General features: G+C 49.8%; 1 protein-coding gene across 5 annotated transcripts in view; it reads right to left on the reverse strand.

Moving 5' to 3' along the window:
- Window positions 1–13,018: 13,018 nt before the first annotated feature.
- Window positions 13,019–25,004, reverse strand: part of RNF216 (ring finger protein 216) — a 146,346-nt gene continuing 134,360 nt past the window's right edge. For all 5 annotated transcript variants that reach the window (XM_075899673.2, XM_075899671.2, XM_075899674.2 and 2 more), the window contains one exon: window positions 13,019–19,320. In XM_075899673.2, the coding sequence (XP_075755788.2) occupies window positions 19,001–19,320 (320 nt within the window). In that variant the 3' untranslated portion in view covers window positions 13,019–19,000. The remainder of the gene's footprint in view (window positions 19,321–25,004) is intronic.

A 25,004-nucleotide genomic window follows, 5' to 3' on the forward strand; every position in this document is an offset into this window, starting at 1 on the left:
TCCTGTGTCCCTTGTTAGAGCAGCTACACCCTCAAATGCAGAGGCAGGTTTTGAGTCAGTGCAGAGACTTGTGCAGCTGTTCACTTCTGCAAAACTCCCTTCAAATGAGGGCTTCAATTCAAAGCACTCAAGGCAGTGTTTTGTAAACCATGTTGGCAGTTGGAGGTGTGCTGTGGAGAACAGAATTAAAAATGGCTGCCCTAAAAGGCCATTTCCCTGACTTTGGGGGGGGTGGGGGGGCTCAAAAAAATCCTTGGTGTTCCTCATTTAAAAAAAAAGTTCGGTGTTCATTGGTGTTTAAGTTTAAGAAACGCTGCTCTAAGGGCCTGCCTGCTGTGGCCTAGCACCTCATGTGCCTGGTGCTGTTAGAGGTGCCACCTCCCCCCAGCCAGTACTACCTGATCTCATGGGAAAAGCCACAAATGGCTTTTAACCTGCTGTGGTGAATGTGCAGCCTTTTCCTTTTCCTCCTGACACTAAAATACAGGCAGCGCGGGGCAGAGGCAAGAGTTCCTCTGAAGCAGCAATAGCCTTGCTAAAGCAGCTGGCTCCTAGTAGCAGCTCGGTTTGCTGAGGGCTGCCCTACGCAGGCCATCGGCCCCCACCTGGTCCTGCTCACCAGAATGTCCTACACAAAAGGCTCTTGTTCTAGTCCCATCCAGTTACCTGCCCCTGTGTAGCTGGAAGCTGGGGAGGTGGAGGCAGGGAGAGGGTGTGCTCAGCCAGGCTGTTCCCCAGCTGTAGAAGCAGCTTTTTGTGCAACATTTGGGGGAGCTGCAGTGAGAAGCTCCAGGAAGCTGCTGGACACATCCTGGGGCTTAGCTCCTGGGGCAGCCAAAGCAGCGTGCAGGGGAGAGAGACTCAGAGCAGCTGACAGTGAAAGGGTCTGGAAACAGGCATTTCTTAGCTTGGCTTTACAAAGCCACTGTCTGCTGCTGAAGATGGCAGAGGAACAGACAGCGGAGCAAGCAGGCAGGCACTTGCCAGTAGTAACTCAAGGATGGGGTGGAGAGATGGGGAAAGCAAACCCCAAGCCGGGAACTCTCTCCTCCCTGCTCAGCTGTGCTCTCCCCATGAGGTACCCCTGAAAGCTGCTCCTCTTCCCTGCTCCCCCCCACACACACTTGGGAGCAACAGGATTCTGTGCATGGGGGAGTGGGAATGAGCCTAAGTGTGAAGGGGTTGGAAAGTCCCAGCTGGTGGGGGGAGGGGTGGAAGAGCCCCTGAGCCATGAGGAGGATGCAAAGCGCAGATCCCAGCTGCTCTATGCAGCAGGCCCCGCTGCCATGGAAACAGGCCTAAGGCAGGGGCCTCTCCAAAGGTGAGGAGGGTAGCACAGGGGAGCCGATGAGGCCCGGCGGAAAGGGCTGTGCTCGTTGGTGGCTGGTCATGCCGCTTGCCCAGGGGAAGCAAAACCGTTTCCCCACCGCGGCCTCCGCCGCCCAGGCAGCATCTTTCAGGCCTAAGTTTGAGCACGTCCCATGCCCAGCAACAGCCAGCGGCTCACAGTGCTGACTTCCACCCAGGCTAAGGCTGGGGAGCTGTGTCCCCTGCGGCAGATTCCTTCTGTCGCTATGGTGATGAGCCAGTGTGTTGCATGGGAGCGGGTGTGAAGAAGCAGGTGGCTTTTCCTTTGAGGAGGCTCAGTGGGGTCCCTGTGCTGGCCCATGGCTGGGCAGCAGATCAAAGGCTGGTCTGCAGTGGAGAGGCTAGGCAGCCTCAGTGTTTGTGACACAGAATGGGACAGGATGCTAAAAAAAACCCAAAAAACCTTAGGGCAGTGGGTTCAGGTAGTTTGGACTAGTGGTTAGAGCAGGGGACTGTGGCATATAGCCGGGTGACATTTTTCAGCTCTTTTTTTTTTTTTTTTTTTCACTGAAAAATGCAGTTTTGCATCAACCAGAAGAGACTACTGGGAGGGGAAAAAAAGTCAATGTTTTGTTTCAGCATTTTAAAAACATTTCAGTCTCAGGCAACTTCCCAATTTCCAATGTCATTCCGTTTTTTTTTTTAAAACAAAGTGTTGACCCCAAAACCTTTTTGTTTGACTCCAGAATGTTTTGCTTTCCTTACACTTTTTGGTTTGCCAGAAAATGTGAAAAAATTTCAGTTGGTGTTGATCCAACACAATTGTTCACCCTTGTCCTCTCCCCTTCCCTCCCTCCCCCGGCCACTAAGCAAACACAGCTCTGCTCCTAGATTCTGTTCTTCGCAAGACCAAATTTTTCCCATTCACTGAGACTCCATGCCTCAGTTTCTCCATCTGTAAAGCAGGGCTGATGAGCACACAGGAGCATTGTGAAGTTCAGCAAAACTCCATTTGTCAGCGGCAGGAAGTCGCAAGCTAGAGCAGTGCAAATTTTGAAGAGAAGCAAGAGGAGTCTGGAGTAGAAGCCGGTGAACTGTCGCATAATATGACTGCATTAGTACTGCCTAAGGCAGTTCAGCTCCCAAACTGTTTCAAGGGCATTAAATAAGCCTTACTGCAAATATTCCTGCTCTCCAGTAACAGGTTCAAAAAAAAATCTTTTTTTAACAATCGAACCCCACGACTTCCAGCTGTCCTCACCCTAAAGGAAGCAGCCTTTAGTCTGATATGAAAATCAATTCCTAGTTTCAGAGAGTAGTGAAAGGAACCAACCAAACCTGTGCTTCCCACACTGGCCATTGTCGTAACTAAATGCAAATATTGCCTCTGTTAACATGACTGCTGGGGCGGGTTGCTCATTTCAGAACTGCCAGCCCTCGTCTCCAGCATCCAGGGCCAACCTCTCCACAGCTGGCCCTGTGAAACTCCACTCTCTGCCTTCCCATCTGGGACAGACTATGAAAGATTCCCTGCCTTACCTAACTAGTACCTTTGGCACCTGCCACTAGGGTTGCCAGGTACTTACACAAAAAATCCTGAACATGGCAGGTTGAGGGGAAAAAAAAAGTGTCACCGCCTTTAAATGTTCCGGTATTTTCTGGGTTTTTTTTTTAACCGGACAGAAGACGCACTTACTGGACTGTCCAGGTGAAAACCAGACACCTGGCGACTCTACCTGCCTCCTGCCCCTCTCTTTGGCAGCTTGAGGGCCCCCTTCCTCTTTCATGACCCCAGCCCCAGTTTAGGAAACTGCATTAAATCTGGACTCAAGCTAAACAAGCCCTCATTGAGCCAAAAGACACAGTGTTGTCTCTAGCATCACCCAAATGACCCTCCAAGGCAGGGTACCCCCTCCTTAGACCCGAAGGCAGTTTTCTGGTTGGGGAAGGGGTCATTCAGAGACTAAAATACTGCTGAGGGGACGGGGGGGCAGAGGCGGCACCATCTCTCTTTCCATTAGCCCAGCACAGCTACACTATGGGCAGCTCCCACCCACGCTCTCCAACCCGTGCACCACATCCTGAGCTGTAGGGACCCCTCCTCCCACAGCGAGGAAAGTTGTACAATTGCCAAACCTGCTTGCGCCTTGGGGGGGTTACCTCTAAGATGGCCCACAGGGGGCCTGGCTAACCCCTCCCCTTGGGAAAGGGCTGGGTTTGGATACTTGGGCACTTGCAGCTGGCCTCAAATGACCCACGCCTTTCACATGGGCTACAGAAAGAGGGTCTGGCTACACTGCACACTTGAGCCCAGGGGCTGACTCAGCTTATTGGGTCAGTGCCTAGAATCCAGGTCCTAAGTGCTAGCTGTTTCCATTCATGTGGAGAATAAATTTTGTTATGCGCGCAGAGGTGTACCACCACACCAGGTTTACAATGCAATGCGGATGCTCATGCGCAGGCATAGAGACAGTGTCCATAAGCCTCATCCCAAGAGACCCTGGTTTAAAAAGACATACACAGATGGGCCAACCCTTCAGACACCCCTGAGATGACCTCAAACCACTCTGGTGAGATTGGAGCCACGCATCAAATGAAAGCTACTGGCAGCAGCAGGCTACAACCTGAGGGAGGCAGGGACATTTGAAGAGGCTATTCGAATTAGAGGGATAGCGGCGTTAAGAGGAATAGGCAACCAGCTCTTTAAACAGGACCCTCCGCAACCCGCCCCCCCCCCTTCCTGCTCCTTGGTCCCACAGCGGCTGACTGTTCCATTTGCTCCTTGCATGGCATAGATGCCGCCCTGGATGACCCAGTCCCTTTCCCACCCCAGAGCACTGGGAGGCAGCACTGGCCAGTCCCAGTCCCTCACCCTTCAAGCAGGCCCCAAACCTGAACCAGCCTTCAGGGGCGATGCGCACTGTTGCTCACTCAAACCCCTTCCTGCAGCCCCACTTGCCTTCCTTGCAGCTGCATTGTGCCCTCCTGGCCAACCAGCACGTCTCCGCATGCTTGGAGCCTGGAGGGGTTTTCCCCTGGAGATGACCCCGCCCAGACATAGGGGAGGGCTGCTCCTGCATGCTTGAGTCACGCTCCCTGCCCCTAGGATCATCTGGCTTTTTCTGAGTGCAGCCAAGCTGAATGAACACAGGGCCCTGACCTCGCTGCCCTGCTCTGAACAGCCAATGGGGCTTTGCCAAGGCTCCCAGGGTCACCCGGCTCTTTGATGCTGCCCCTCCTGGGGGGGAGGAGGGGGAATTGCTGAATGTTCCCCGGCCATGAATAGCTGAGACCCTGTCAGATGAGGCCCTCCTCCCAGGACTCCCCCTCTCCCCGGCCAGCACTTGACTGGCTCAGAGAACAGGTTTCCAAGCCAGACAAATCCCTAGGAGCCAGTCCACGCACGCACTCCATTTCCCCAGGCCTTTGTCTACCTGGCCTCTTGCTTTGCCACATCGGCTTTAATAAAACAATTCCAGTGCCACGGGTTCAGCCAGCTCACCCCCAGTCAGACCTGTACTCAGGGGCATATAGGCACTACCCCACGAGACATAACTATTAAACCGTTGCAGCCTTACACCCAGTAGCTGCCACGAAACCAGGGAGAAGGTCAGAAGCTTTGATACCAGCCGTGCAGCGTTTCTGGCAAAGCATCGCTAAGAAGCTAACGTGACAGCCTTGTTTGGTGCAGCGCACGCAGAGTCCCAGAAATGCAGCCCATGGGGCAAACTTTGGACCATACTTTTTTTGGGGGGGACGGGACGGGACAGCTGCTTTAGATAGTAATTAGCTGTGCCTGCATCATCGGATTTCTCCAGCTTTGAGCCCCAGCCCAGCTGCTCTCACTTAACTCCTAATTCTTCCCGGTGTAATTAAACCAACAAGGGGCTGCCCCTAAGGGAGATGCTGTGGACAGCCGGGGTGTGAGGCACAGATTGCAGAGCGAAAGGAGGGAGCTACATTTGTGCCACAAAATGCGCTTAGAAAAATCCCATCTCCTGCTGCTAAACACACAGGCTACGTCTACACTGGCCCCTTTTCCGGAAGGGGCATGTTAATTTCAGCCATCGTAGTAGTAAATGCGCGGGGGATTTAAATATGCCCCGCGGCATTTAAATAAAAATGTCCGCCGCTTTTTTCCGGCTTTTAGAAAAGCCGGAAAAGAGCGTCTACACTGGCCCCGATCCTCCGGAAAGCGCCCTTTTCCGGAGGCTCTTATTCCTACTCCTGAGTATGTTCAAGAGTCAAGCATGAGCCTTCATCTTGCTTCTGACCCACCTCCCTGCCCCCGGGGGAGTGGTGGAAGAGGCAGGCGTGGGTCACACCACAGATTTCCTTTCAACCAGGCTTTTGTCTGAGCTTGCCAGCCAGGGCCTGATGGTGTTTTCTGTGGAGTTTGCTCAGCTGTTTTGACAAGAGCCAGGCTCTGTTGTTGTGTCTTGAGGCCTCATTCCCTGAAGGTCAGTTTTCCTTACCATGTACATCTGCTGCAATCTTTCATTATTCCCTGCCCAGCCCCCCTTCTGGGAGTCATGGGTAAGCCATACTCTTCCTCCCTCTGTGATAGGGACAAGAAGCAATGGGCTTAAATTGCAGCAAGGGAGGTTAAGGTTGGACATTAGGAAAAACTTCCTGTCAGGGTGCTTAATCACTGGAATAAATTGCCTAGGGTGGTTGTGGAATCTCCCTCACTGGAGATATTTAAGAGCAGGTTAGACAGACACCTTTCAGGGATGATCTAGATCGGGGTGGCCAACCCATTACAGATGAAGAGCCAAAATAGTGGTGGATACAGCACAAAGAGCTGAGAAGGAAAAGTTGTTGAGAAAAAAAAAAAACACACCATCCACTGCGTTTTTGAAGGCGGCCATGTTGAAGTCTGCACCAGCATCCCATGCAGAGACACGCTACCCCTTGCAGAGCCATAAGTATGGAGCCGCAATTTTTTTTTGAAGAGACGCATGTGGCTCGCGAGCTGTGGGTTACCCGACCCTGATCTAGATGGTGCTTGGTCCTGTCGTGAAGGCAGGGGACTGGACTTGATGACCTCTTGAGGTCCCTTCCAATTCTAGAAGTCTATGATAGTCAGCCAAGCTTCCTTCATAGCTCTGCCAAGAATCCCCTTCCATTCCAAACCTGGGTTCCCCCCCTTTCAGCTCTGCTGAGGCTCCTCAAGCCTTGGTTAGACCAGTCACTGCTCTTCTGCGGGTGGAAATATCAACGAAATAGAGCCCTCTGTGGACACAACATTTATATCTGTAGCCTCATCTGTGTTCGCAAAAGTGATCTGCAGTTTCCACATCCACATTCGCCGATATGAAGCGGATATCCCTGGATTTGCAGGGAGTCTGCTGGCCCTTCTAATAGAGCTCTGTGGCAGCCATTTGTACTATCTGAACACACTATTATTTGTATTACAGCAGTTCCGGGCGCCCCTGTCAAATCAGAGCCCCACCATCCAAGAGGCTGTACTATCCCACAACTGGAATTCTGCTCTCCAGCACTTTAAAGTGGCTTCAGTAACCCTCTTCCCTACCTTAGGACACTGAGTCAACTCTGGCTTTGTGCCATCCCCCTGGGTGTTTCAGGGGATTGATTCTCTGAACAACCAGGTGTTCACAACCCCAGCTAATACCAGGAGTTGCAATTGCTCAGCATCTCCGGAAATAATCTGGCTTTGCTGGTTAAGCACACGCTCAGAGAAAGCCAGTGCTGTGATTGCGTCTTTTATGCAATAGGGACTCTTACACTTGAGAATAAACTTAAATTCTACAGAGGCTGATAGGCTAGAATCAGTGAAGAGCCCAGGTTCATTACTGCCATCATCATTCATAGAGAAGATGCTTCAACAGTTAAGCTAGAATTTACTTCAATGTAGACAGGGCTGGTAGCACAGCCCTTCTAATTGAAAGACCTTCTTTTCTGTTGCTTATAACTGCCAGCGTTTACTGTGCGGGCTGATATTTCCTATGCTGCAGGTCTACCGCAGGCTGAATCTTTGTTTCTGGAAAATTACAGCCAAAGCTATGTTGCTGTTTGGGAGAAGAAGGTGGGGAAAAATACATTTTGTGCATATTAAATTCTGGAGGCTTTTGCTTTGAAAAGTTTGGCATCCCCATTCTTTGTAATAGGGGTTAGGGTTCATATTTGGCAGGGGAGTGGCCTTTGGGGTAGGAATGGATTGTCCTGGTCCCCTCCATGCTTTATGAAAATTGGCTTATGAATATGAATATGTGTAACTTGAAGAGGCTTTATGCAAATCAGCTCATGCAACATACCAGTTTTAGAGTTACAATCTGGCGGATCTCTATATAGTATTTTTGTGCATGTATCATTCTTATAGGTGAACTCAAAAATATGAACAGTGAGTAGTCCTGTGGCACCTTAGAGACTAACAAATATAGATAGATAGATAGATAGATAGATAGTACCATGAGCTTTTGTAGGCAAAACCCACTTCCTCAGATGAGCGTGAGTGGAGAAAAAAAATATGAAGTGTGGAGCTGTTGATAGTTCTAAATGTGTTAATGAGGACCATTAATGATACTTCAGGTATTTAATGACTCACTACCCAAACCAACGATCTGTGAATAGTCGTTTGTCCTATAAGCCCAAACTGAGGTTGGGCCTAGAAGACATGGAACCATACAGCCTGGTACTGGAATCCATCTTGAACCTTGTATTTTTCCATGGAGATAGCGGGAGATGCCAAACAAAGGATTCGCACCCTGGAGAAAAGTTTATTTAAGCAATGGGAAACAATTAGCTGTTGTCTTCAGCTGGCTTTTGAAACAGCCTGGCCCAACAGAAAACAAAGAACTTTGAAGAACCTGTAGACACAAGTCAGAGTAAAAATCAATGCTGATTTGAAGCTTTTACCTGAGATAAGAATGGCTATTAATGGTAAGAATTTGCATGTAACAAGTAGGGTTGCCAGATGGTTTAACTAAAAATACCGAACACCCTCTGCTTGCCCCTCCCCCAAAAAAACACTGGGAAAAAAGGTCTTTTGAGAAAAAAAGGGGCCAAAAAAAAAGTACCCCCCCAAAAAAACCCAATTAGCAGTTATTAATAAATAAATAAAAAATCAGCATGGCCCCTTTAAGAAGAGGCTTTTTTGCTGGTGGCCATTGTGTTTCTCTGTTTTAGCCACAAGACAAGCCCCTGCAGAACCAGGTAAGCGTAGGGTGGGGTATCCGGGGGGGCCCGGTTGCTGAGTGTGTTGTAGGGTTGCCAGGTGTCCGGTATTTTTGCCTCCTGGCAGGGAACCCTCCCCCCCCCCCCCCCCAAAATACCAGACACCCAATGTCTGGTATTTTCTGAATTTTTTTTTTTACCGGACAGGTGGTGAAAATACCCACCTGGCAACCCTAGTAACAAGTTAAAGTGGATTAGAACTTAGTTAAATGTTTGTTGTTCATTTTAATTTAGTAACTTTGATCTGTTTTCATTTGCAAACCCTTAAACCCTACTTTTTATACTTAATAAAAACACTTGTTTATTATCAAGCCCATGCCACCTTTTTCTTTTGTGTGTGTGTGGGGGGGGGGGGGAAGCACCCACTGTGCACGTCTCTCTTTCATTAATAACGTGGGTGGACCTTATAAGCTCTCTCTGTGTAAAGCTTGTACACAGAGTAAGACAGGATTTATTTGGGGTTTTTGGTCCCATTTGGGGATTGGTTTTCTGGGTCAGTGTCTGTGCTGTGCAGGGGGGCAGTAGCCCCAACTCTGTGCCTTGTCTGAGGGAGACCAAAGGATCTGGCTCAGCAAGACAGGGTGGGGGGGAGCCCCAGAGAGCAAGAAGGTAAGTGTCAGTGGCATGATCAGCACACCAGGGGACAACCCTATGGGGGCTTCTGTGATTTCAACCCGTCTCATGGACATTTGGGGAAAATCCAAGCAGATTTAGACAAGCTACATGTGTTTGAAAAAATTGGTTTCCTTACACGCAATAGAGGCTTGCTAGAGCTTCAAAGCTAAATTCTCCAATTATTCCAGACTCCTTAGGATCCCTGCCTCATTCAGAGCCCAAGATGGAGCTGCTCTGGGGATGGCTCAGGCTTGGGCAACCAATGCTGCTGACCACAGGATCTCTGCCTCAGTTGCTGCCGCAGTTAGCAGGTAGGCAATGGATGAGGTAGGCCATTGCAGGAAGAGAAAGGAAGGTATCATGGTTAAGACTGTTGAATGTTGCCCAGCAGAACTGGCTTCTATTCTTGTCTCTGTCTCAGAGTTTCTATGGGATGCTACGCCAGTCCCTTAAAACAAACCTTTCACAGCTGATCACTGGCTGTGCCTGCCTGGAGGCCCATGGGTCTGATTTGTAGAAATACAGAACCCTCAGAGCTGCAACTGAAGTCAATGGGAGATGTGCTAGACAGGGGGCAGGCAATAATTTTTGGTGGGGGTCCACTCCCAGAATTTAGTAAGCGGTCGAGGTCCGCGCTCTTTCATTATATTAATGGAGGTGGTGCGGGGGTCTGGGATGGAAGTTGGGTGCAGAAGGGAGCTTGGGGTAAGGGACTGGGGTGTGGGATCTGGGAAGGAGTTTGGGTGAAGGAGGGGATTGTGACCTGGGGCAGCAAACTGGGGTAAAAAGAGGGGGTGCAGGATCTGGGAGGGGAGTGGGACTAGGGGTAGGGGTGGTGACCTGAGACAGGGGATTGAGGTGCAGGGCATGGGAGGGATATGGGTGCAGGAGAGGATTCTGGCCTGGGGAAGGGGTGTAGGAGAAGGGAGTGCGGGGTCTGGGGTGGGGGTCGTAACCTGGGGCTGTAGTGCAGGAGGGGGTGCAGGGTCTGGGAGGGGGATGTGACCTGAAGAAGGCTCTAGGAGGGGATGAAGGGTCTAGGAAGATGTATGGAGTTTGAAGCAGGGATGCAGGAGGTTTGGATTACAGAGGGTAGGGGGTGCAGAGGGTTGGGGGACATAGGGAGGGTCTAGGGTGCCAGACTCAGGCTCTAGCTGGGAGACCTTACTTGGGCAGTTCCCAGACAGCAGCCCAGCAGGCTCCTTTATCAGGGTCCCTGCCTTCCACACCTCTGTACCGCTCACAGCAGCTACAGAGGTCATGTTTGCAGCTGTAAGCCTGGGGGGAGGGCACTTCCCATGCTGCCTATCCTGCACACAGCTGCTATTGGCCAGAAACCAGCCAATGGGAGCTACTGGAGGCAGGAGCAGTTTGAGAAGCCTTTGCTTCTGCCCCCTCCCCAGGGCTCTCAGCATTCGAAACACATGGCCATGCAGCAGCTGGCTTTACAGAATGCCAAGCAGGGCAGGGCAGGGCAGGGCAGGGAGCAGGCTGAGGTTCTAGTGGGCTGGATACAGCTCGCAGTTCATATTTTGTTCAGCCCTGTGCTAGACGAGGCTAAATCTGGAGAACCAGGTCCTAGGTATCTCCAACTAGATACTTAGAATTAGTGGGTACTTTTCACCTTAAACTCTGCCTCCGCACTCCACCTGCAAAATGGGGGCAAACACCACCTCCATCAAGGGAGTATGGTAAAGATTAATAAACTAGCATTGAAGCACTCGGATACTAGTAATATGTGCCAGAGAAAAGCCCATGAGGAAAGTAATAGTTCTGTCCTCAGAGCAGGGTTTGAATAGCGTGCAAGGAGAAACCCAAATGCGGAATAGCTACTTACTGAGACCCAACAACCCTGTGCACTGAAGGAACCAGGGATCCTGTGGGGGAAAAAATAATAGCTGATCATGTAATTAAAAAGTTATCGTGCATCTATGCACAAGGGTTTTGAATGAAGCCTGCAAAAGTATCTTTACATTCTGGCATTTCCTCACTTATGGGCACTTGTAATAAACCATCTTGTTAGTCTTTAAAGTGCTACATTGTCCTGCATTTTGCTTCAGCTACCCCAGACTAACACGGCGACATTTCTATCATTATGGGCACTTGACTTTGCAACCTTAGTTGTTGTTAACCGAGGTTTGTGTGTGTGTTTTATATAAAAACTTGGTTCTCTAATTCCACCTCCTAAAAAATGAGCTGAGCTGAGCGGGAGGAGTTACATTTACTGACAAGATAGGGGGGAGCCCACACTCTGCAGGAGCAGCACAGCAAGCTGTCTACCGCATTACTGCTAAGCCTCTCATAGGGAGGGCTGCATGCTAAAGTACACGGAGCCTGCAGCTTCCAGAGCCAGCCATGCAGCTGGAGAATGGGGGATGCTGGAGCCCAGAGCCTCTGAAAGGCCTGGCTAATCTTTCTGGATTTGCCTGTTACTTATCCACACAAAGCTGCATGTCTGCTTAATAGGACTGGGGACAGTTCTCTCCGCCTGGAGGGGGGGAGGGGATGATTCATTCCCTAGAAAAAAGGAGGAGGAGAAAATAAATGTAACCACCTCACCCAAAGCAAAGCTACTCCACCGGCATCAGGAGCAGGAAGATGGGAAGCACAATAATGCCTCAACTCAAAAAGCCAGTTTAACCCTTCCCTTGCCCATCCGCAGAACACTACATGGAGACAGCAGAAAGGATCTGAGCATTGTGAAGCTTAGATCAATGACATCAGGCTAGTCCCTGAGGCCACGTCTCACTGTAGCCAGCAGAGGTAAGACCCTTGGGGGTGGGACAGCTATGTTGAGCTAAGGAAGCATTTGCCTTGTATGTACTGGGATTATATTACCCAGGAAACAAACATCCCTCCCTCTGTCCATGGACAGTGGCCATAATTGCAGTGGTAGAGAGTTTGGAAGCACAGGGCTGAACAAGGGTGTGGAGCCCAAGTTTTAGTGATGCATGTTCCCCTCATCCCAGATGTCTCAGCCATTTTTGCCTGTTCCTTCCCTGATTTTAGAGTAGGGCTGATAGAGATTAACCAGTTTATCGGTTCAACTCACCGGCCAAGACCTTGCTGGTGGCTGGGAGCCCTCGGCAGCAGAGCCGGCTACTGGACCTTGGAGAAGGGCGGAGCCTGCAGTGAGGGATGGCAACTCTTCCCTCCCTACCCCTACCACGTTTACGCTTGTAACCGATAGAATTTTGATTGGTTACACGGTTAATGTTTTTCTATATGTTTTATACCCATTTTAGAGTGTGAGACCAGCCAGGAGCTGGGATTGCTCTGCTGGTTGTGCACATATTTTGTGTGTCCCACCCTCAACCTGTAGCATGAATTCACATTTTCCTATTTTTCACTGGCTTTTGGGGGCTCAGGGACCCTTCCCTCCACACAGTTATGAGGCTGAAAATGTAAACAACACTCAGAAAAGTGGCTGAAGGAAGGGAGTCAGTCAGGGATGTCTCCCCCAGTTTCCTGCCTCTGTCTCCCTGCTCTTCCTGTCTCAGTAAGCTGCTAGAATGGACATTTCCTGTTTCATGTCCTATTTCTATTTTCAAACATTCACATCACAAAGCAGCCAGAGCATACAGGTGAGTATAGCCTTGAACATCCAGATAGGCTGGAGAGCTTGTACATATGCCGGTGTACACATATGATCCTTTTCAAGGACGATTTTATGTTTAGTCCTGCTTCACATGGCACAGAGAGAATGGCAGAGAGCTTTTCCAGGAGAGAGGAATGTTTTGCCTAGCAGTGTTCAATCACTGCCACTGAAATCTGGTACAAGAGTAGTGCTTGGTTGCTCCTTTCTATCAGTTGTCTCCTATAATTACTCTCAAGCTCAAATCAACCAACTTCTCATGGAAGGACCTTGATGTAGTAAAGAAAAGCAGAGGCGTGAAAGTCAGAGTGCACAAAATTTATTTACAAAAAATTCAAATTACAATATTTTACAGGGACTTTTTACACACAGAATTAGAACAGTTTTCTACCAGAGGGTAAAGAAAAATATTTTTTTTTTTAATAAACCACCTATTCTTTTTCGGCTATTGTTATACAAAGTTGCAGAACATGCACCATTTGTCTTTACAAGGTTGGGTTTTTTTAATGTGTTTTGCTAAGTGCAAATACTAAATTTCTCTCTCCACCTTTTAAGGCAAGTAAAATGGGACACTGCAATTAATCCTAAAAAGTACCAGTCAGAACAGTGATATAGGCCCACGACGACTCACCTCCTCTGCTACCCTTTGAAGGACACAGGAGCTTTAAAGGGGGCAAGAGATATCTACACTGTAAAAGACCTGAGGCAGCGAGTTTCAGAGCTCGGGCTGTCAGGGCTCAAAACAGCAAAGTGGAGATATTCAGGTGCTGGCTGGAACCCGGACTCAGAATCTCAGGGAGGGAGAAGAGTCTCAGATCCTGGACTCCAGTCCACACCTGAAGATCTACATGGTATTTGGAACCTGTAGAAACTGGGTCAACTGACCCAGGCTCTGAGACTCACTTTGGTGGGTCTTATTTTGCAGAGTAGATGTACCCACAAAAACATCAGCTAAGTCCAAAACATGGAATTGCACAGGAAACGATTTAAGTGGAGAAACATCCCCATCAACCCAATGACACTAGAAGACAGTGGATGGCTCTAAAATCACCAGTTAAGATTACAGGGAAGGAGAGGTCCCACTTTTCTCTGCAGGGCAATGCCTAGTTCCGAACTTCCTGTGTGACAGGAGCCCCAGCCCAGAGCCAGAAAGGATCGAAAGGTGAAAGGCTGGGTGAAGAGCTGAGTGGATCCCTCTGGACCTGCCCATAGTTTCATAGAATGAGCACTAATTTCTCCTCTTGCAGACACAAAATGGGCACTCGCCACTGTGATGGGAGAGAGAATTCTCACCTCCCCCTCAACAGCGCCGCTCTCGGTGCTCCAATGGAGAGACAACTGGCACGCACACGCTACAGGAACGTCTCAGTGGAGACGCCTCACCACATCACCTTCTACCTGGGGGAACCCTGCCTCCCTTTGGCATGATGATGAGAGTCAACATCAAATCCAGAGAGTACAAAGTTTGGTTATGTATTAGGAACTAGGGCTTACCTTTAACACAGAAGACTAAAAACTGGTCAAGTACAGACACTAAGTCTCCCTTGCCTACTCTGCAGAGCTCCTTTCCTTCCATGTCCAGCCTTTCTCTGCACAGGCTAAAATCTAGAGATATAGTTTAAAAACAAATAAAATCCAGGAGTTTGAGTCAGGTCATTATTTTTGTTATGGTCTATGCTATAGGGTTTCAACATGCTGTGAGCAAAGGGCCACAACGCTTCTATTTTTGAATGGTGACGTTTGCTATTCTATTGGTCAAGCACAGAGGCTGAAATTTGCTCGAGCGATTGGCACAAGACAGTGGAATTCAAATGTTCCTGCTGCCCAAGCAGCTTGGCTGACCTCAGAGAGACACAAGGGAACTAAAAAAAAGTCCTAACTGCTGTAGAACATGGTATCTTTCCACTCAAATTGGCGAGAGACTATCAAATTAAACACGACACAAATTACAGAGTGTTGGTACCACCCCCCACTTCAAAGATACGGCTCGGCAGCGAGCCTGGCCATTTCCAGTTCTGTAGTGTGGGGACAGACGTTCGCTACAGGAGTTTATTGCACCTATGGAGACAGAAGCGTGTCTATGGCCAAAGATTCCTAACCTCACATTTGTGACTGGAGAGTGCTTCCTGCTAGGGAACCATTCCTGAACAGTCTCTGCTACTGTAACTGCACATGCAGGAACGGGGGGACGTCAGGAAAAGCTATTTATATTTCACTGGATTTGGAGAAGTTGTGCTTAAAAGCAGAGTAGTGGAGAGTCCCTGTGCAACACACTTCAAGAATGAAGGACACAGGCTCCTCAAAGGCACTGGGTATTAGCATTAGTACCTGCTTCATCTGAGGCTTTCAAAGAGAATTGCTTTATTTAGGAAGTACATGAATGGTGACAAAGAGGCGGCAGACTCACCCCGAAGGGCCAGGTTGGTTTTCGACAGATGCCAGGAAATTGGGCTCTACTGCACCCATGCTCCTACTGCTATCCTGTTTGTGTTTTTTTTAAACCCAACCCTCCCAAGGGACTTTATCCCTTTGTTCTTTATATGCTGTAAAACCAGCCACAATGGAAGAGCCTGTAACCGAGGTCACAGCTTTTCTGCTCAGGTCTTCAGGATAAAACGAAGGGCCAGCTGATAAAGGCAAAATTCATTCCACCCTAGCACTCCTGGATGCCTGATTCAACCACTTCAAGCTTCGACATCATGCCTCACGCCTCCCAGCTGAGAGGAAATAAAAGACTCCTTCTGCCTTATTCCTTATGCCCATTGACAGATTGGCACAGCGTAGCCTTGTGGAGCATCACCTTCGGAATGAGAGCCAAGGCTGACTGGCAGCCCAGGGCACTACTATTTGATTCATCGAGCCAAGATGTGAGCTCCAGTGACCCATGAGAGGGATGGCATGTTCCAGGCTCATCCCTGACATAGGGCATGAAGCAGTGGGACGTGCGCTGAATACACAAGCTGCCATGTGGCTGAGCCCTTGCAATTGAACTACTGAGAAACTGCAAAAATCACGAGGAAGTGGACACGTCCAATCTGCCCTCCATCCCAAACACAGTGTGTCAACATGGCTGCTCAACTCTACTGAGGGGACCATTCAGGAATACAAGGTGCAGATTTCAACCTGAACATAAACCAACCAAGCAGCATTTGGCAAGCCACTACCTCTTCTAGCCTAGTTCTTAAATGAAAACATCTTAGCAGCAATGTCAACAAACAATTCACCATGTGGTTGTTAATTCTACAGTGGCAACAGCACTCGAAAACCTGGAACACAAGAGTTAAGGAGGCGGATCTCAGCCTGTGCACCTCATCCGGGAGAGGAGACATTGGATCAGCTCCAAAAAGTATGAAAAATAGCCACTGTGAAAGGTCCCACTGGAGACTCTCCCACCAGTGAAAGGAACGTCCTTCTCACAACCCAGCCAGGCATTGCTCAAGGTCCAGCTGTGGCTGCCATGTCCTCCTGGGATACACCCTACCCATGATGGCACAGCCAGCCACCCTAATCTACCCTCCCCCTGGTGCCTCCTGCAGCAGCCAGAAACTGAGATTTCATGGCACCATGGTTCAATGCCCAAAGACAAGCTGATTGAAGAGAAGGGCTATGGAGAGAAGCCACAGGGCAAATCTGACATGAGTAAGACAAGGCTGAAGGAGTCTGGTATGTAAAGAAATCCTGGGTGTTAATTTACAGGGAGGAAAATCAAAGAGTGGGGAAGATTCATAGGATCTGGTTTCTAGCAGCAACAATAACTAATACCAGCCTGTTTGGGGTACAACTGTGTGATGAAGTGGTTTGGCTTGAACTAGACCACTGCATTTAGGGAAGGATATTCTGATGCTCTTGCCCTCCACCCATTTTTTAGAAAGCTCTGCACCCGACCATCATGAGAGCGAGGGGGGTGGGGTGGGAAAGCTTCACGCCTACAAAGCTGTAGCACAAATGTAAATCACCCTTTTGGCACAGGCAGCTGCTCGCCTCCTGCCCCAACCTTCTTTCCATCTCATCCCTCACTTGGCTTCCTCACAGGCAGCCTGCAGCCAAACCGCACCACTGCCCCAGCGCCACACACTGCTGCCAGCTCAAGCTAGCCCGAGGCTGCTCCTCAGCTGGTGACAGGTAAAGCCGCAGTGACTTGAGTGCCTCAAGGCGTTTGCCGCGTTGCTTCTCATAGGAAAGCTGGGGCTGGTTTGAAAGCTGGTTAAACTGATTTTCAGAAGCGTATTGAATGTGTTAAAAGGCCTGTTTTGTGGCTGAGAGTATGTATGCGTGCAGCAGAGCTGGAGGGGTCATTTCCAGCTCAGTCAGACATACCCACGCCCAACCCCCCGGGTCTGAGTTACCGTAGTGGCGATGGCAGCAGGACGGGCGAGCTGCCTTGAGGCCCATGCCATTTGAGACCCTAGATAGGTGCTCACTCAGACCCTTGCTCATGCTGCTTTGGCCATGTTGCTATTTTTAGTGCGCTAGCTTGATCACGCTTACTGAGGGAAGTACGTTCCCAGTCCAGAGCAGCTGTACCTGAACCATGGCAGCATCTCTGCCCGTCGGCCTCCAGCCCATCAACAAGTATACATGAAAAGCTTTCGGCCCAGGTTCTGAGTCAGATGGGCACCCAGGGCATATATACGGTTACCAGGCTTGTACGCACAACAGCACGTCATGTACACAATCGGGTACATGCAAGCAATCATGTGCGCACAGTCACTGCAAGGGAGGGGGACTTGTGTGCAAGTCCTACACACGCAGTTCAGCTTATATGCAACTCTGAGCCTGGGCCTTCTTGTTTATCTTCTGAGCAATTCGTATGTTTCAACCATCTGTTACGCTACAGAACCAAGATTGAGTGCGCATGCACCACGTGGAAAGGACCCGGTCTTTCAAGGTGGCCACTCACCCTCTGAAAAATCATGCCTAAGACAGGGGTGGGCAATAATTTTTGACCGAGGGCCACTTACATTTTTGAAGCAGGTCCGGGTGACCCCAGAAGGCGCGGGGCCTAAACAGGAAGTGGGTGTATGGGGGGAAGAAGCCCCTTGGCCCCCCTTCCCACTAGGCACCCTTGCCCTGGAAGATGCTTGGCACGTTCCTCCACCCCCAGCCAATCAGGGCCTGGGGAGCCCAGGAATTCTCCTCCTGCCCTGCGAGGCGCACATAGCACTTTGAAGGCTGCAGGCTCCTCGCAGGGCCAGGGCAGGGCAAAGGAAACTTAATGCGGCTTCCCTGCCCCCAGACCCTGATTGGCCTGGGGGCACGAACCATGCGAAGCCTCCTCCGCTCTCCCACGCACCCTATGAGCAGCGCAAAGCGCTTTAAAGCATCACATGCTCCTGGCAGGGCGGGAGGAGGCTTTGCATGTGCCCACGCCGCAGGCCAATTAAGACCTGTGGGGTGGGGTAGCGCCTGAAGCCTTCGCTGCTCTGCCCACACCGCACATGGCTTGCAGGGCAGGAGCAGAGCGGAGAAGGCTTCAGGTGCTCCCCTGTCCCCAAGCCTTAATTGGCCTGAGGGCAGGGGAGCAGCAGGGCCTCCGTGGACCAGATCCCGTCTGCAGAAGCCCTTTCGCCCTCCTCTGCTCTAAGATCACCTGAAATTAAGTATCACTTCTGAACGCTGTGGCTGACAATACCAAGCCAGCAAAGGGGGTTGTAGCCGCTATACTGGGGCGTGGGGGGTATTTCACAGTATGAGAGGGGCTTCTGCATCAGACCACTGGACTCTCACAGTGACAGGCATTTCCAGACCAAACAGTTGTAGATTTGCTTGTACTGACTCCTGTGTCTCAGGACAATCGCAGGTTACAGAAAAAACCTGGGAGTGTTCTCAGGGATAATCAGTCCTGAAGCACAGATCACCTCTCTTCCAGGCTAGAGGGCACAGCTGAATCTTAGTACCAGCTTTTGACTCATTTCAGGCTTCCCCCACATCACCCTCCCTCCCAGCCAGCCTTTGCATTCAAGACAGGAAGGTGGGTTTTTGGCACAAAGGGCTGGCTGAATGGTTACATCCCCCCCAGAACACATGGTGTCACTTCCCTCTCTCACTGGCTGAGCAGCCTTCATGAAACAGAAAAGCCCTAAGAGCTATACTGGCCTGAAGGGCACAGCAGGGTTAGATGTAAAGATTTAAACACCTTAGAAGCCTTAAATACTGTGTGTGTGTGGGGAGGAGAATCTAGAGCTGCTCCCCTTGCAGCTGGCGGAAATGACAGAGGGCAAAGGGTGCTGGGGGCAGTTGTGGCTTCTACCTGCAGACTCCGTGACGAGTCCTGTTTGAACCACATCAGAACCGATGCCGTGGCTGTGGACCAAAGTGCATAGGCAAGTTGTGTTCCAGCTGAACGTTGATCTGGGGGAAATCGTAGTTCACCCGCATGTTCGGCAAGGGGGGCACGTATGGGGCCGGGATGGGGCCGATGTTCAGGGGTATGTTGTTGTACAGCGGGCGGACGGGCGGGAGTGGGAAGGGTGGATGCACAAAGGGATAGTGAGGCATTCGGGGCTGATGAAGGTTCTGAGGGACTGGTCGTGGGATGACTTCAACTCTCTGGATTTTCTCCACAGGCTTTTCCACAGGAGGGCCAATCCTCTTGAAACTGCTTTCTGCAAAGAAATTAAAAACAGAACTTTAGAAAGACCCCAGGCTGGAGCAGGAAGGGGAGGGGTGGGGGAGTGTTCTCCGGTTTCAGCTATGGAACCATGCACAGTTTGTGGAAGTAGCCAGGCGCTGTAGCCAGGCGCTGTAGCAAGAAGCAGGCATGGTATGGACAGGGACAACACAAACTTCTCCTATGCTTAACTACCACTGCATTTTGATCTTGGGCTTCCAGCATGTCCACCTTTCTAGGGCAGAGGCTTCAGTTTAGAAAAGAGGAGACTAAGGGGGGATATGATAGAGGTCTACACAATCATGACTGGTGTGGAAAAAGTGAACAAGGAAAAGTTATTTACTTATTCCCACAATATAAGAACTAGGAGGTCACCAAATGAAATTAACAGGCCGCAGGTTTAAAACAAAAGGAAGTTTTTCTTCACTCAGTGCATAGTCAGCCTGTGGAACTCCTTGCCTGAGGATGTGGTGAAGACTAGCATTTTAACAGGGTTCAAAAAAGAGCTAGATAGATTTGTGGAGGTTAGGTGCATCAATGGCTATTAGCCAGGATGGGTAACAGTCCCTAGCCTCTGTTTGTTTGGAAATGGGTGACAGGAAAGGGATCATGTGAGGATTACCTGTTGTGTTCCCTCCCTCTGGGGCATCTGGTATTGGCCACTGTCAGAAGACAGAATATTAAGCTAGATGGACCTTTGGTCTGACCCAGTGTGGCCGTTCTTATGTTCCAGTTCTCTCACCTCTGATAGCAGGGAGTAACCTGCGACTCTAAAGAGTGTTACCTGTTTCCGTAGCTGGTGTTTGAGATAAGTTGCTCATGTCCATTAAACTTAGGTGCGTGTGCTTGTGCCACCTGCACTGATGCTGGAAGATTTCCCCTCTGTAGGAGACCGGCTCTAGCGCCCCCTGGAGTGGTGCGCACATGCCATGCTGTACAGGGCACCAGCGGGCCCCTTCCTCTCCGGTTCCTCATTGCCGGGAAACACCGACGGGGGAAGGAGAGAGGGATATTGACTAGACAGGAGCAATGCACCTCGAAGACCACTTGTTTCAGAAACAGGTACCTGAGTTTTCTTCCAGTGATTGCTCATGTCCATTCAACTTAGGTGACTCCAAGCACCTGCAGAATTTGGTACAGCCCTGCCAAATCCTGCCGCCTCACTGATGGCATAACGTGAACAGGAGACCATGTTGCAGCTCTGCAGACATCCACAATCGGGACATCAACTAGCGCTAGCAGGGGAGGGGGGCGAAGGGAAGGAGCCAGAGCTCACGGGCTGCCAGTTTAAAAAAGGCAGCAGTGTGCGTGTGTGGGGGACACTGCGTGTAACCGTAAAGGTTAATAGACTCATGGGTTAACCATTTACACTATCGCATGCCTACTAGGAAGGGGGCTGAGGTAGCTTGGACCCTAGTGGAGCCGCGTCCTCACTAACGGTGGAGGCTGAACACCTGCCAATTTATAGCATGTGTTAATACAGGTGGTGATCCATTTGGAAATCCTTTGTGAAGATACCGGAAGACCCAGGGGTTGGGGGTTGGGGCTGCTGACCCACAGAAAAATCAGTCGGGGGCTGTGGGGAGGTGGCAGGGAGGGGCTGGAGTGTCAGGGCTGGGGGAGGGCCTCAGCCTTGGGAGCCAGATCCAGGGGTCACATCTGGCTCCTGGGCTTTAGGTTCCCTACCATAGAATCATAGAGCTGGAAGAGACCTCAGAAGGTCATCAAGTCCAGCCCCCTGCTCTAGGCAGGACCAATTCCAACTAAATCAACCAACTGCTTTATACCTTTGGTGTAAGTCACGAAGAGCTGAAAGGATGTACGGAAGGGTCTTGCACAGGTCTTGCCATCCAAAACGTGGAGGTGCCTTTCCTCACAGGTCTTAAGAGATTTTGGATAGAAGACAGGGAGAAAGATATCCTGGCCCATGCGGAAGGTAGATTCAGTCTTGGGAAGAAAGGCCTGATGAGGTCTAAGCTGCACTTTATTCTTGAAGACATCCCTATAAGGCGTTCTAATGTTAGGACACAGAGTTCAGAAACCTTCCTGGCTGATGTAATTGCCACTAAAAAGGCCACCAAAAGGAATGAAAGGGGCCAGGAGACCAGCAGCGCTAAGGGAGGCTCCGTTAGCTTAGACAGGACCGAATTAAGGTCCCACTGGGGGAGAGGGGCAGAGGCATGTGGAAAAACAATTGTGGGAAAACAAGGAATGGCCCTGAACGGGCGGATGGAAGGCCAAGATTGCGGCCAGGTGGACCTGGATTGAAGCCAGAGCAAGATGTGTGTGTATCAAGTGAAGGAGGCAGTCCAGGACTGTCTGCAGAGGGGCCTCAATGGGGTTAATTCCCCTGAGAGCGGGCCCACACCAAGAATTGGGTCCATTTCACCACGTAGATGGACCTAGTAGAGTGCTTCCTGCTTTCTAAAAGGACTTGCCTCACTTCCAACGAGCAGGCCTGCTCCAGTGGGGTTAGCCAAGGAGAAGCGACGCCATGAGGTGGAGGGGTTGCAGGTCTGCGTGTAGTAGGTGGCCGTGGTCCTGCGATAGAAGATCCAGGCGGGCTGGAAAGGGGTGAAGCTACTGCACTAAGAGGTTCCTGAGAGTGCCATACCACTGCTGGTGCAGCCAGGCTGGCACAATGAGAATTACTCGTGCTACATCTTGCCTGATCTTCTGAAGGACCTTGCTGATCAGAGGAAATGGTGGGAAGACATACATGAGGCCTTCTGTCCGAAACAACAATACACAGCCGTTCCGTGATTTAGAAATATGTTTGAAATAACGGACGGCTTATTCCAACTTCTGTAAACCTCATTCTATGAAGAATAACGCCTATTCTGAAATAGCTATTCTGAAATAAGGTGTGTGTCGATGCTCCACTTTTGCTATTTTGAAATAGCTCCTCACCAGGGCTATTCTGAGTTATTCCTCCTGGGGCTCTAAGTTGAGATAGCACGTCTATATTAGGAAAGCCTGCCTTGGACTAATTTTGAGGTTTCCCTGCAGTGTAGATGTGCTATTTTGAAAAACTATTTTGGAATAGCTTATTCCGAAATAACTGTGTAGTGTAGACATAGTCTTGGAGGCCCAGACACTGGCACGTGTCCAACAGAAGAGTGACGTTCCTCTGGACCTTGGCCTTGGAGGAGCCTGACGAGCCAACTGTTGAGGTAGGGATATACCTAGACCCCCATGCATCTCAGGTAAGCTGCCACTGCCAACATGCACTTAGTAAACACCCTCAGAGCTCTGGCAAGCCCAAAGGGGAGGACAGTAGACTGGTAATGTTTCACACCTATCATGAAATGAAAGAAGCACCTATGTCCCTTCAAGAGTGTGATGTGGAAATACACGTCTTTGAAGTCAAGGGCAGCGTACCAATCCCCTGGATCCAGGTCGGGGATAATTGAAAACAGAGAGACCATGCAAAACTTGAGTGTCAGCAGGTAGTAATTCAGGGCACAGGCTCCTTTTGGCTTTTGGGATTAAAAAATGACAGAAGCAGCAGCCCTGAGGTGGCGATTTCTGCACCGCTCCCTAACCTGCATGAGAACGGTCTAGTGAGAAGGGTCCCTGAAGAGATTTATAAACTGAGATGATGGAGTGAGGATTATCAGATGGATCTGTGAAACAACAGAATAACCACTTTGCCAGGCTTGGCATCTGCCTTGGTAGCCATGTCAGGGCATAATATTTCACAGAAAACTCAGCGGGGTACCTATTAAGATCTAGGCAAGTCAGGCCTACCGCTTACGGCCTATACTTTAAGAATTTAGGTGTATTCTTGCAGGGGTATAAAAACAAAGAATCAAAAATCACAGTCTGGGTGTGATAGTCTGAGGCCTTGTTCTTAAACTAAAGTTTTTGGCTAAGTAGCAGGGGCAGCCATAAGCTGGAAAACGCATGGCACATTCCAAACCAGTAACACTGAAATAAGACAATTTGGGGCTATTAGAAAGGTAATGCAATCTATTGCCTCAAGATAAAGGGAAGAGGCCAGAAGATTTAAAGGAAACTTAGGCTGATTGCCTCCTTGCCAGGCAGAAAGCTCTTATCAATAGCTGGGGTTGTGAAATCCACATTTCTTTATCGCTTTGTCATTATGTTCCCCATCTCTCTGTTGTTTATCTGTAAGACTCTGTCTGGTTCTTTGTCTCATTATGTTCCCCATCTCTCTATTGTTTATCTATAAGATTCTGTCTGGTTCTTTGATTGTTGACTTCTGTTACAATGCCGGGGTGTAAATTGCCAGGCAGCATAAGGCGGCCTTTGCATTTAATTGAGTGCAGAGTGTTGTATGCTTGTATAGCTCTGTGCCCTCAAAAGCTAAGTTTTTGATCATTCATGGCCCATACTTCTCTGTATGCCATAGTATTCTGTGCATATTATCATGAGGGCCACAGACCTCTCTGCAGCATTGGAGGCCCCCATTGTAGCTCAGAGTGTTGTCTCGTCTATCAGTAGACTTTCCTTTAATTATCTTTTAGCTCCAACTTGCAGGGGTTTTGCAAGGAAGCAAGTCACACTGTCCCAGATTAGGAAGACATAGATGGCCAGTAAGTCTTGGCAGTTAGCGACACACAACTGTAAAAGGGCAGAAGAATATGACTTTCAGAGCTGTCAATCTGTTTTGGGTCTTTGCCTTTGGGAATACTCTTGCTTGACTTAAGATTTCTCTGCACTGCCAAGTGGACTCAGGCAGTTGGGATGGGGCGAGGACAGAAGTACTCCAACCCTCTTGGAGACACTTGGTACTAATTTGTTGCACAGCACCGTGGCGCCAGTATCTGCCATAGGTGAGTCAAGAAGTCCCTCTTATGGGGAAGGCAACCCTGGCTGGACCAGCAGCTGAAAACGTTGAATAGCTTGTGGGATTTCTCTGACATCATTCCAGTCTCTATAGAGTTTTCACAATTTGCCCAAGGAGCTTGTCAGGCACTGATACGGATGCCCAGGAAACCACCTCAACAGGGGATGGCGAGGAAACATCCTTAGGAGGCAAGGTGGGGTACTGGTGTTGCTCTGTTCCTCTTGATTCTTCAGCCTGGGTGCTCCCAGAGATGAAGAGTGGAAGAACCTCCTTCTTGAAAGTGGCAGAGATTGGCTCCAGCATCCTCAAAATGGTGGGCCCTAGTAAACACAGCAGGGCCACAGTGGTAGGGGATATCAGTACAGTTGCCTCACGGGGTATTGGCCAGTTCAATGTCCTTATGGGGTATATCCAGCAAACCTCTCCATGGTGTCCACTTACTTGAAGGAAGAGGGTTCTGCACTCAACAATGAATGCATGCCCTGGTGACAGTGAAGAGAAATAGGACCTTTAGGAATGGTGCCAAATGAACGGCACAGAGTAGAGGAGTTTGTACCAGCAATGGCAAGTGCTTCAGTAATGGTGGTTCCAATTTTCTCTAGGCTAGTTCTCCAAGGTCTGTCTCAACATTGAGGGGGACAGTCCTGGAGCTGGATAACATGCGAACCACAGTCTTGCTTGTCATAGTCTGCTCATTTGCCCCAGCCCCAGATGCCTTGGGGTCTGGTTGATATGTTGTCTCCAGAGGCTTTGTCTTTCATTATCTGACAGACCAATCCCTGTCCTTGCCATACTTCAACGTCAAGGGTCTTGGTGGCAATTAACTGCTGATGTCTGTTTTGAATGCTGGAGACAACCATGTTGAT

The sequence above is a fragment of the Pelodiscus sinensis genome, chromosome 15, assembly GCF_052426305.1.
Source record: "Pelodiscus sinensis isolate ZL-2025 chromosome 15, ASM5242630v1, whole genome shotgun sequence".
Classification (NCBI taxonomy): Eukaryota; Metazoa; Chordata; order Testudines; family Trionychidae; genus Pelodiscus; species Pelodiscus sinensis.